Here is a 12,142-nt window from a genome sequence, read left to right as displayed (position 1 = left end):
TCAGCCCAACCATCAACCCAATACCCCCATGCCCACTAAACCATGTCCCAAACTGCCACATCTACATGTTTTTTGAATGCTTTCAGGGATGGCGACTCCACCACCTCTCTGGGCAGCCTGTTACAATGCTTGACTACCCTTTCTGTGAAGAAATTTTTCCTAATATCCAATCTAAATCTCCCCTGACGCAGCGTGAGGCCATTTCCTCTTGTCCTGTCACTAACTACTTGGGAGAAGAGCCCACCTCACTACAACCTCCTTTCAGGTAGTTGTAGAGAGTGATAAGGTCTCCCCTCAGCCTCCTCTTCTCCAGGCTAAACAACCCCAGTTCCCTCAGCCATTCCTCATAAGGCCTGTGCTCCAGACCCTTCACCAGCTTCATTGCCCTTCTCTGGACACGCTCCAGCACCTCAATGTCCTTCTTGTATTGAGGGGCACCTGGCCCCCATTGGTTGTAGAAACTAATCCTTTCCTCCCCCCTTTTTTTGGTGGGTTTGTTTTCCTTCTGGTCAGTAAGATGGATGAACTCGCCCTCCGGCTCCATGACTGGTCCATTGCAGATGCTGCTTGTTGGGGAGGGAGGGAGGGAGTCAGCGAGGACTGTAGGCTACAGTACATTGGTATTTTATTTGAGGTGTTATGTGAGACCACACCTTCAGCTTGGCTAAAGAAATTCTGATACGTGCTCAAGAGACTAATATTTCCACATTGAAGACAAAACCGATCGGGTACTGTACTGTAGGCAGTGCTAGTGAATTGAGTAACCGGTTTTATTTTGGAAGGTGTTACTCAAGGGTGGGCAAATGAAAACTTAGAGGTAAATTAGACTCTCTTAAGCTAAATTATTATTAGAAGCCATAGGAGACGTTTTTTATATGTGAAATAAGGTGCACATCATCAGCAAAAATGGTAGGGGACGCTTGTCAGTGGGTTCATCTATTTCAGGAGGCACTTCAAATGTATTGGAAAATCTTCTCCATCTGCTGTTTAAGTGCTTGGGAGTGATCCTGCACAGTGCTCCAGGGATGGCTTGAAAATGTCAGCAGCACATGCTCTGCAGTGCTCAGTTCTGGGAACCAGAAGGGAGGGCTCTCCAGTTAAGCTGCAATTGAAGTAATCACATCTCTGACAAAAACTCATAGAACGGATTGGTTTGCACTGCAAAGATGAGTTGAGGATATATTAGAATGTATTAACAATCTATTAACTTTGATTAAAGGGAAATTGCCGGTTAAATTGAGCGTAATTACAATCCATTTTTCTAGTGTACTGGCAAGCATGTTAAGCGACCTAGGGCATATCTTTTGCTGACTGGTGATACTGATTGTTTTTTGTTCTTTCAGGATGCAGTGCGGAATTCCGTGTGTCATACAGCAACAGTTATAGCAAACTCCTTTATGCATTGTGGTACAACGAGCGACCAGTTCCTTAGGTAAATCTGTGGCAAGGAAGCTCCAATGTCATTTAGAGGTGTTTGAACAACATTGTTGCCCTGCTTAGCTTGATACTTCCAAAAGGGTGGCTGCAGAACTCTGATGGGCTTAGAGAAGAATAAACAAAGGGCCTGAAAACTAATATGAAGGCAGAGGGAAGAAGCTGGAATTGTTTCCTTTCCTCTAACCTCACAAACTGGCTTTATTTGACTGCTAAACATATGAGCAGTTTGGAGTGTGGAGATCTGGGTTTTCTGTTCTCTTTGTTTACTAGTTGGAGAATTTCTGAGATGATGCATCTTTTTTGGTAGAGACTGACAGTGCTGGATGACTCTTGGAAGGGAAATGTCAGGGCTGACCTTACCAGGGACTTGAGGAAAGCTCCAGAAGCTCTGCTAGAGTTTCTTTCAGAGAGTTGATGGGCTGCATATTGAGGAGTTGTTTTCCACCTTTCACTGAGATCACCAGTATCTAGAAGCTTGACTATGACCAGCCAAAAATCAGGGCTGATGAAGGGGAGAGAAGTATAAAGTGGAAATGTGGTTAGCCTTCTTGCCTTCTGGAGCTGCTTTCTGGTTTGAAAGCAGTCTTTAGTGCTGTGAAACCCTGCTTGCAGGATGAGGAACAGGCTGTATGAAAAACTTGGTATGATCTTTCTCTTTTTGTCTTCCAGAGACAATTTGGAGTGGCTGGCCAGGGCAACTAACTGGGCTAAGTTTACTGCTACTGCCAGCTTGGGTGTTATACACAAGGTAACGTTGCATTCATTTCCCTCTGTTCAATATAAATGCTTGACTTGTGAACAGTGGAAACATTGAAATGGGCATTCTGAATGATGCCTGCACTCCAGTTTACCTAGTCTATTGCAAGGCACAGTTGCAACATAGTCTGTGTCTTTCCACTAAAGAAAAGCTGTGCTTTATCAAGTCCATCTTGTCTGATACCCGATGTAGTTTACAGCATGTTTTGCTGAGCATCAGAACGGTGGTAGGATAACATGGCTCAAGGAGAGAATCTTCTTCCTAACTCTTCTCTTCCTTTGGCAGTTGAACAGAGTCAATAGTTTCTAGCTATTAAAATTGCAGGTGTATATTTTTGAAGTGGTTTTGGGACAGTACCAAAGTCCTTACTGTAGTAAGTTTTGGTAAGTTTAAATGGTGACCTAAGTAGTGGTCATTTTCTTCAAATTCGTTCACAGGGAGGGTATATTTTCTCCTAACTTGTTTAAATATTATCGTGAAGTGTTTTCATCTACTGTTTTTTCACCTTTCACTTCCCACTGTCTTCCTGCTGGACGCTGGACATACAGGGTCATGAGAAAGAAGCATTACAGCTAATGGCAACATACCTACCCAAGGACACCTCGCCAGGGTCAGCCTACCAGGAAGGCGGAGGTCTCTACGCCTTGGGTCTCATTCATGCTAACCATGGTGGGGACATCATTGACTACTTGCTGAACCAGCTGAAGAATGCCAGTAATGATGTATGTTTTGGGTTCAGTAATGAACCTTTGTTTTGCTGGGAATATACAGAAGGGTGATAACTGGTTTAGAAGTGGGGGTTAGAGGTAACTAAGACCGTGGCAGTAATGTGATACTTATATCTCCTGTGGGCCTTAAATATAAGGTTTGGTTTTAACAACCTATTGGTCAAGGTTTAGGTAAGACTTTTAGGAAATTCTTACATATTTGACAGTGAATCTAGCTTCATCTTTCTTACTGCTTGTGTATCTACTTTGTTTTACTAGTGGACCTGCAGTATTCAGGCACTGTTATTGCTTATGGCTTAGCTGTCAGAGGAATAAGCCACAAAATGCTTCTGCTGCCCTGTAGGTTTAATGCACCTTATACAAAAAGAAGTGTTTTCACCACTTACTGTTTGTAGACCTCTACAAGAAGTCTCTTTTTAAGTTAAGAACAGATTAGTATTTTCCCAGCATGTTTCTTTCTTCTCTTTGGGGAATTTCAGAATTTCAGAGTACTTTAAAAAGTCTGTGAATGGATCCCACTTGTCTTACTGCAGATGTACTGCCTTTCCTGTATCCATTCTTAGAACAAAAGAGGATGTAGACTGTTTAAGTGGGTACTGATTTACCTTTCTATTCGAAAGCTATTACTAGGCAGCAGTTTTTATGCATGGCACAGATTTGTGTTTTTACATAAATCACTCAGTGGGGAAAAAGACCTTAAAGATACTAGCAAGTCTCTTGTGCTGTGTGTAAAGCTTCTGATACTCATTGTTTATGGGCTTTTGAACTGCCGTTTCTATTCTGTTTTCTGCCTCTTTCATCACACTTACTGCCTAAGACAGTGAAAGTGGTATTTCTAACAGGTCAAGAGATCATTTTGGGTGGTTTGGGGCTAAAAGTTTGCAGCTTTATATTGATGGAAAGATGTCTACTTCAGCTGAAGCCATATTGTTCCCTGTTTTATCATGACTGAACTTGCATATGCTTCTCTAGATTGTCCGACATGGTGGCAGCCTGGGTTTGGGTCTGGCTGCCATGGGGACAGCACGTCAAGATGTGTACGATTTGCTGAAAACAAATCTATACCAGGATGATGCGGTGACAGGTAAATGTTCTGCTTTCAAAGCAAATAACCATCTGAGGCTTTATCAGGCATCAGGGGTTTTTTGTGGGTTTTTTTGTGGTGTTTTTTTTTTTTAAATTAGGTTTTCTGTTAGCAGCATAGATTGCTTCTAGATTGCCTTAGCTGCGTTTTATTTACCGACCTTTTCCTGATCAGCATGGTTCTTTAGTTATGTGGCAGTAATGTTCAGAGGTCCTGTCAGGACTGGTCTCTGGCACTATGCCAAATATTGATAAGACATGCTAGGTCCTTAAACAGTCCCTTATTTTGCTCTATTCTTTCCTTTATCATACGCTTTTTATGTAGTGTAGTTGATCTCCAGAGCCATGTGGCCTTTTTGGCTGAGAGATAGGCTTGGAGAAGCTTGCAGGGGCTACTGATGCATTGGCAGGGGTTCACAGGAAAATTACCTCAGCAGTTCTTGGCCCAGGGAAGAGAAAATTGAACTCGGTAGGGAAGAGCACTAAGTTGTGGCTGGTAGGTTATCATTACAAGCACATTTGTCCATGAATAATGGGGTCGCTGGGCATGGTGGTGTCCAGAAGTGATCTGTTGGCCTGCATCTTGTGTGATTCTCTAGATATAACATTTAGTGCTTCTGGGAACAGAGTTTGCTTGATTTTTTGCTTTTCTGTGCTGTGCAGGTGAGGCAGCTGGCCTGGCACTGGGATTGGTTATGTTGGGATCTAAAAACGCTCAGGCTATTGAGGACATGGTTGGCTACGCACAGGAAACCCAGCATGAAAAGATTTTGCGAGGCCTTGCAGTTGGAATTGCTCTGGTCATGTACGGGAGGATGGAGGAGGCAGATGCTCTCATTGAGAGTCTCTGCAGAGATAAGGTGAGTTTAGCTGTGACTTAATCCCTGGCCCTTTTGTTACACAGGTGACCTTCCTGTCCTTTTGTGAAATCTCCAGCTACAGTGGGTTGGCTGTTTTGAACCAGGGAAGTTCTTACATAGGTCTGAAGTGGGGCAGTTTCACAGGTTGCTTCACTCTGATCAAAAATACAAGAACAGTGCTTACCTGTGTATTTCTTTAGCCTCATACTCGGTCTCCATAGTCCTATGAGCAGGAACAAGGAGCAGAACAGGGTGTGATGGTTAAAAACAGATGAGGCTTGCTGTAGGTGTGTCATTCTCAAGGATCTAGTAGTGATCAATAGCAGATAATGAATAAGAAGCAGAATGACACATCTGCCAGATACTCTGTTTGGCAGCCTGTGGCATAGCATCTTTCTGTCCCCCTGAAAATGGTAATGACAACCCTGCTTTGGTGATTGTCCTGTTACTCATCCCTAATAACCAATTAAACAGTGAGGCTACCTTTTTGCAGATTCCAGGCCCAAGAGTAGAACAGGTTTAAAGTCAGAATTACTGAGTCCCTGTTTGGATGGATGTTAAATATTGATGCTTTCTCTTCCAGGATCCAATTCTCCGTCGTTCTGGCATGTACACTGTTGCTATGGCATACTGTGGCTCAGGGAACAACAAGGCTATCAGACGCCTACTGCATGTGGCTGTAAGTACTGTGGGCTTAGGAGCACATAGCAAGATTTGTGGTGAGAAAGTAAGCACGTTACTTTGACAGGCTTTGTGTCTACAGTGTTAATGTTCTGGTCCAAATGAGAGATTGTGAAGTGATGAAAGCTTTCCTTAAACCTATGAATAGAAATAACAGGGTCTTCTGACATTAGGATAAGTAGACTTCCAGCAAGGGAATATTGAACCTGGTATCACAAAAAAGGAACCTATTAAAAAATAAAACATGATCCTAAAGTAGTTGGTAATGGGTTTGCAGTGAATAGTCTGTGTAATGATGGGCTGGGGAAAAAACAACTTGAGCTGTGAAAGATGAGGTCTCCGTGCTCTTTGATAGGCTTGCAGTCACAGTGTATGAACAAGGCTGAGACTCTTTCAGCTAAGGCTGAACATGATTGTTAACTCACTTTCTCTATAATCCTGTCTTCTTTATTAACTTGTGTGCTTGACACCTGGTCTGAAATGTTGCAGAGTCCTCAAGTGTTTTAACTATATTCTGAATGTCCTGTTTTCCCTTTTGTAGGTGAGTGATGTGAATGATGATGTGAGGCGGGCAGCTGTTGAGTCACTTGGTTTCATTCTGTTCAGGTACAATATCTTCCTTAGTCACTTCTACAGCCTTCAATTTGATGTCTGTTACATTTTCAGGAAATGTGTACGCTATTGCTTTCACAGAGTGACTCAATTGCTAACTGAATGGAGATTGAAAAGTCTGAAAATTGAGAGAGAATAAAACTTGGTTCAGAATCAGAAGCCTTCCTTAATGTTCAGCAGATGCTTAATGAGCCTTTCTGTATGTTTCTGGACTTAAGGCTTAATTGTCTGAATAGGGTTACATGACGTTGACAAATAGAATGAAAAATTAATATTTGCAGGATTGAGAGTTAATTAAAAATTAAATATACAGTTTTTGTGCCAGGCTTCTTAAAGGCAGCAATACTCAGACAAATATGTCTGCCTAATTGCTATCCAGAACATTCCTGGACATTGTGACTTCGGTAAAAATAACCTGAAGAAGGATGTTGAAATAGTCGTCGTTGTTTTTTTAAGTATCCACTGTTAAACACTGCTACATTGTGGTAATGTAAACCCATCACAAAATAGTCATGGTGTTTGCTTTGGTTCTCTAAAGTGAAATCTGTTGCTGAACTGGTATTTTGTAGTGTTCTGTAGTGCTCTATAGTTCCCTAGGTAAGAGGTGTTTGGGTTTTTTTTATTGGATTGAGGAATTAGAAGGCTCCCCAAGGACTACACCTTCATCTGTTAATACAGTAATCTGTGTAGTCCAAGCACTGAGTGAAGCTGCAGCCTTTGTGTCTGAGAGGAGGTAGTGCATACTTGGGTCCAGGACTGTAATTTAAAAATCTTTGTTCTCATCTTCTTTGGGTTGGTGGCAGTCTGTAAATTCATCCTAAAAAGCAGAATAAGAGGTGCTTAAAGCTGGTATTAAAAAATGGGTTATTGATATGACCGGTCAATTTGTTATTAACCAAGTTGTTCCTCGCATAGACATTACTCGGCTCCATTCTGTTTTATTTGAAGCATATTCTGGCTGCAATTAAATGTAGTTTACAAACAGAACGAATTCTTTCTGTGGGCAGCAGGCGTCTCCCAAGAGCTTCTGCTCGGTTGCTTTCAATGGGCACAGATCGTTCCTTGCTGCATAGTGATCTGTGTCTCTCCTGAAGCCAAAAGGTCTGTTTAACTGGCTTCTGCATCTGTGTACAGAAGGAAAATTCCGTGCAGGCCTTCCATAGTTTCAGGCATCTTTTTTCCAAACAGGTTGTGACAAAGCACTTTTGATCTCTGATTTCAATGTAATTTTTCTTTTCAACAAATGCAAAACATAATTGGACATTGATCGCTTCTACCAAAATGAGACGCTTTCAAGGCTCTGAGCTAAACCATTTACCATGTGCTGGCATCTTGTTGGAGCAAGATAGTTCTGGGCCTGTTCTCTCCATATCCAGCAATGAAGAAATGAGTGACATCATCTTTGACTCTTTCACCTGCTCTGCAGTGGTTCAGATGTTGTCCTGCCTCTTCCCTTCCCTTCCCTTTCTGGAAAGGTACAGTCCAAAACCTGCTTGCACAATATGGAGGAACATTTCCTTGTAAATTCCAGTGTCCACCTTACTTGGTAGCAAAGGACTAAGACTTTTTAGCTGATTATCACTGGCTTCTGGAGGCAAAAGGCTTGTGTTAGGCTGTTGTAGTTGCTAACACTTTTCACTTGGTAACTTTCACAAAATACAGGATCAGTTGTTTTGCTTAAAGGCACAGTCTTCTGGAGGGAGCCCTTGGTTTGTCTAGCCTAGACCCCTGCATTCACATGCGGCGGTAGAAGGGATTTTCTGCTTAGAGGGCCCCACCAATTATCCCCTGCGTTACTCTAATTGTAAACTAAAAGGCATATTTCAATTCCTGGAAAGAAATACTGTCTGTCAGTGTAGGGATCTAGAAGCTGGTTTTACATTTACCTTTCCTGTTTGCTCAAACTGTTAGTTAGCACTAATTGTGTGCTCTGGCCCATCTCAACACTGCAGGCGTACAGAGACATAAAGAGCAAATGGGCTGTGAGCTTGTCAGATTTCATGACTATAAAATGACATCTCTTTCTTAGGACTGTTGTTTGTTGAAGTCTAACTAGATTTACTTGTCTTAAAAGCCACTAATACAGCACTGAATACTGGCAAGAGTCAGTGATCTGTCAGCTGCTAGGTATACAGAGCTTTTGAATTAAGTGTTTTGTGATGGGAGGTGAGCAGATATGTAACACAGTGGGCTAAGCCCCAGAAATTAATCTTGGTTTAGGTGAAGGAACATGACTGAAGCTCCTGTGAGAAGAGGTCTCACTGAAGTCTTTGTGTGTGGTTCCAGAAAGGGAACTCTGAAGTCAGTATTGAAATAAGAGAATAAATTTGTTTAATGTGGTCTACATTTTTCTTGGGGAATTCACATCATTACTGTAGGGTTGAACATGCTGGAGGTGTAAGTTCATCTGCTGGGTTGTACACTACAGCAGCAGGAGTACGCACAGACTCGTGCTTCTGTCTGTTCCTCCTGTAGGAATAATAAAATCCATTTAAAGGTGGAGGTTACATAGTCAGAGGGTGGTAATTTCCTAAGCACCACTGGTGAACATGATAGAACTCTTGACAGAGCTAGAGTCCACAAATTTACTTTGTGTCCTAAATACCTAGTTTGTTTTTTGTTACAGCTATCTGTGAATAAATGTTCTTCCTCTTGGATTTGAACTAGAAGTGTCATAAACGTCACAAAGCCAGCTATTTTTAGGTAATACGTTTGCATAGCAGAACATTCTGTAAGGCTTTTCTGTCCTTGTTTACCTCTGTGAGTCTTCCTTGCTAGTACATATGTGCAACCCTGTGTACATTCAAGAGCACAGCTTGGCTTTTATGGCTAGAGTTAATGAAAGCAGCACCGTAACAGAATAAAATGCAATAGAACATAATGTGATAAAACATGACATTTAATTTTTAAAGCAACAAGGTTTTGCTTTAACTTGAAGATTAACTTTTTAATTTTTTTTAAGCCCAGAAATGTTTTTAGATTTTTTTTTTGTACTTTTTAATTACTGGAAAAGTCTACAGAAGAACGTGTGTGGCTACTTCATTGTTCAAAATTCATGAATCAAGGTTTAGATAGGGTGTTCTAGTCTAGGTTATTAAGTTTTGCCTAAGAATTGCAAGATTAAATTTTCTAATGTGTTATGAAAGATATCAAATTAGCCGGTTACACCATTTAGTACTTTCCTTAGCATATAATACCTTAAGAGAATTTCTATATTCCTTAATGTATCAAGTGAAAACAGTGTGTAGTTATGGCCCTCTTTATGTTAGTATCAGTTGGGGTTTTTTGTAACTGTAGTGCCTTTTATCTTCTCAGATTACTTAAAAAAAATGTTAAAATACACTTTCAGCATTGTTCAGGAGTTTTCTTCCTAGATTCTTTTCCAAAGTCATCTTTGTTGCCTTGGAGCAAAGGTGAAAAGTTGGTGAAATTCTTGCTTCTGCAACAGGATCACTTGCAGTATTTATTCAGCAAGTCCTGTGGTACTTTGAGGGTAAGCCATGTAAGGAACGCTCGATGGACTCTGTGCATTGCTCAAAACATCAGCTATGGTGCAAGAGTTTTGAAAGGATTAGGGGAGCAGGGGTTAATGCTGCTATAGCAGTTACGCACTTGGACATTGGATGCATGCTTGCCTGGCTGTGTGGACGACTGCCGGCAAGTTGCTCTAGGGAGCAGAGCAGTAGCAATCATACTGCTTGAACTGCAGAATACATTGTGGAGTCCCGTTCATATAGCACAAAACTAACTTCCTTGCTCTATTCTTGGACACCCTAAAGCTTTCCAAGAGGCCACATATGTAGAATTGAAGCTTGTTGACCAGCAGTGTTGCTGCTGTTAATTCTGTTTTTGCTGACAGTTTAGAAGCAGTCCACAGGTCTGCAGACTGGGGATCAAAAGTGCAGCTTGCTGGCTGTAGGACTTGGTATGGCTTTTTTCTCTCTCGGCTTAGTGCCTTACAAAAATTAGGCACTAATTATGCATTTTGTGACTGATCATTTGCGTGCCACTGTATTAAATTATCAGAAAATGCTCTGGTGCAAGAGAATTGTTTCAAAACTCTCTTCCTTTCTTCCTCTTCACAAGTAGCAAGACAGTCAAAACAGTTCAGCATAAAACCTGAGACTTTTTACATCTTCTCTTTTCTTAAAAATGGCCATCTCTTACAGGAGACACAGTTAAGTAAAATGTTATTGTAGAATGGTACAGAGGCATGAATAAAGCTTGAGATGTTTGGAGATTGCAGTGTGGATACAGGGCTGTACAAGAATCTGTATTGTGAAATAGCAAGAAGAGAAGTGATGTATTGACTTGGCTACTGTAACGTGTCTCTGTTCTCCCAGTCCTGATGCTTTTGCCAGTGATCATAAATAGCAAACTTACCTTATTGTTGATGTTTATATATTATTCCTTCTTTCTACTAAAGTGGTTTGTAAAATATGTATCATGGCTGTTGGAAAACAGCATTTAAGGCGCTTGTGATTTCTGGTCAGCCTTTTTTTAAGACTATTACGATGAGATGGAAAACACAGTCCATTTAAAGTGTTTTACTTTTTTAAAAATGGAGAGACTTATTTTTACCTTAATTTTACCACTTTATATCACAAATTGGTCGTTGTTTATATGGCAGAGTGAGATGTGATTGGTTTATGTCGTCAGCTTTATTTTTGTATTGTTATATGTTAGAGCAATGCTGCAGTGTATCTAAACACTTTATATATGAAATGAGGAAGTAGATGTTTTATGGGTATAACAAGTCTGGTTAGGGAAAAGGCTTCAATGTGGGATGCAGCAGTGCTTGAAAGCATGAACTAAAAAGGTTTAATGCTCTTGTAGCAGTTTTTAAGTCCAGGGCGATAAGAACCATGGGGAAGTAGGACTTGAGTTGTGGGATGCTGCTTCTGCCTTGGCGCAGTGTTGTTGCGAAAAGGCTAAGGGCAGGAGAGGGAACAATGCAGCCTCTAGAGAGTTCCAAAAGGAAGATGTAGTCTCAGCTGATAAGTGTAGGCTACCCAAACATGGAGAACTCTGCATGGCTTATGTTCAGTTCTTCATCTTAGGATGATGCAAGTGAAATAGTAATGTTTCCTGCTTTTGTATTCTTTGTGTTTACATAGCCTTTGATATTTTAACGCTATATATTTGTTTTAAAGCAAACACAGATCAGATACTTGGATTTTGTTCCAGGAAGGCTTGGACAGTTTGTTTTCTTTAACTCCTACAACCTACCTTTATCCAGTAGGCAGATGGCAGATCTTCTGGGTAATTGAGTATGAGGCTAACAGTCACTCTGATGTGATCTGTACCAGTGACTTTTTCAGTCTATTAATTGTGAAGAAGAGAAATTTAGTGAAACACCCCTGCTTGTTAATTCTTTTGTAGGAAAGATTAAAAGGGTTTTGTTTACCCTCCAACCCATTTTGTCTTTGTCTTATTCAGTCTTCCTGGGGGAGGAGAATGAGGGTCCCTTTCAGTGAAAGGTTAATAGGACCAGAAATCTTATTATAATCAGAAGAAGCCTTAGACTTTCACTGAAGTCTTTTTGGATTTGAAAATGCCTTTATCTGCAGGTCTGAAACTGAAAACGGAGCTGTGTGTCTTCACTGACCACACTGTAGTGCATTGAAGTCACTTGGCACCTCTGGCAAAATTAATCTAACTTCTAATGAAAATTGTAGGTGTACAATCAGATTGCACAAATACATTCATTGTTTCAAACAATACACTGAGATTCTTTGAGCCATTAAATGAAGTTGATGTATTATTTTTTTATGGCAAAAACTTCCTGTTTGATTTTATTAGGGAATATTGATGTGCATCTTGCAGAATAAAAGGCTTATTTGTTGTGCAGGGTTTAATGAATTTGAAAATGAGTTGCTATCATCTGTCTAGAGCATTTTTAAATAGGATCCCTCAAAGAGCAAGAAGCTCCTAATTTTTAAGACCATGATGTCAGAAGTTGAAAAGGACCTCAATACCTGGAT

At 40.8% G+C, this 12,142-nt stretch overlaps 1 protein-coding gene across 1 annotated transcript in view; it reads left to right on the top strand.

Annotated features, from left to right (window-relative positions):
• The window catches only part of PSMD1 (proteasome 26S subunit, non-ATPase 1), a 75,085-nt gene that overhangs the window by 11,607 nt on the left and 51,336 nt on the right, over nt 1-12,142 (top strand). The window contains exons 10-16 of the mRNA XM_075716346.1: nt 1,344-1,432; nt 2,107-2,185; nt 2,743-2,916; nt 3,895-4,006; nt 4,669-4,865; nt 5,449-5,544; nt 6,088-6,152. Coding sequence (XP_075572461.1) covers nt 1,344-1,432; nt 2,107-2,185; nt 2,743-2,916; nt 3,895-4,006; nt 4,669-4,865; nt 5,449-5,544; nt 6,088-6,152 — 812 coding nt within the window. The remainder of the gene's footprint in view (nt 1-1,343; nt 1,433-2,106; nt 2,186-2,742; nt 2,917-3,894; nt 4,007-4,668; nt 4,866-5,448; nt 5,545-6,087; nt 6,153-12,142) is intronic.

This window comes from Pelecanus crispus, chromosome 9 (assembly GCF_030463565.1).
Source record: "Pelecanus crispus isolate bPelCri1 chromosome 9, bPelCri1.pri, whole genome shotgun sequence".
NCBI classification, from domain to species: Eukaryota; Metazoa; Chordata; class Aves; order Pelecaniformes; family Pelecanidae; genus Pelecanus; species Pelecanus crispus.
The sequence above is the reverse complement of the archived record's forward strand: the minus strand, read 5'-3'. Positions and strand labels throughout refer to the sequence as shown.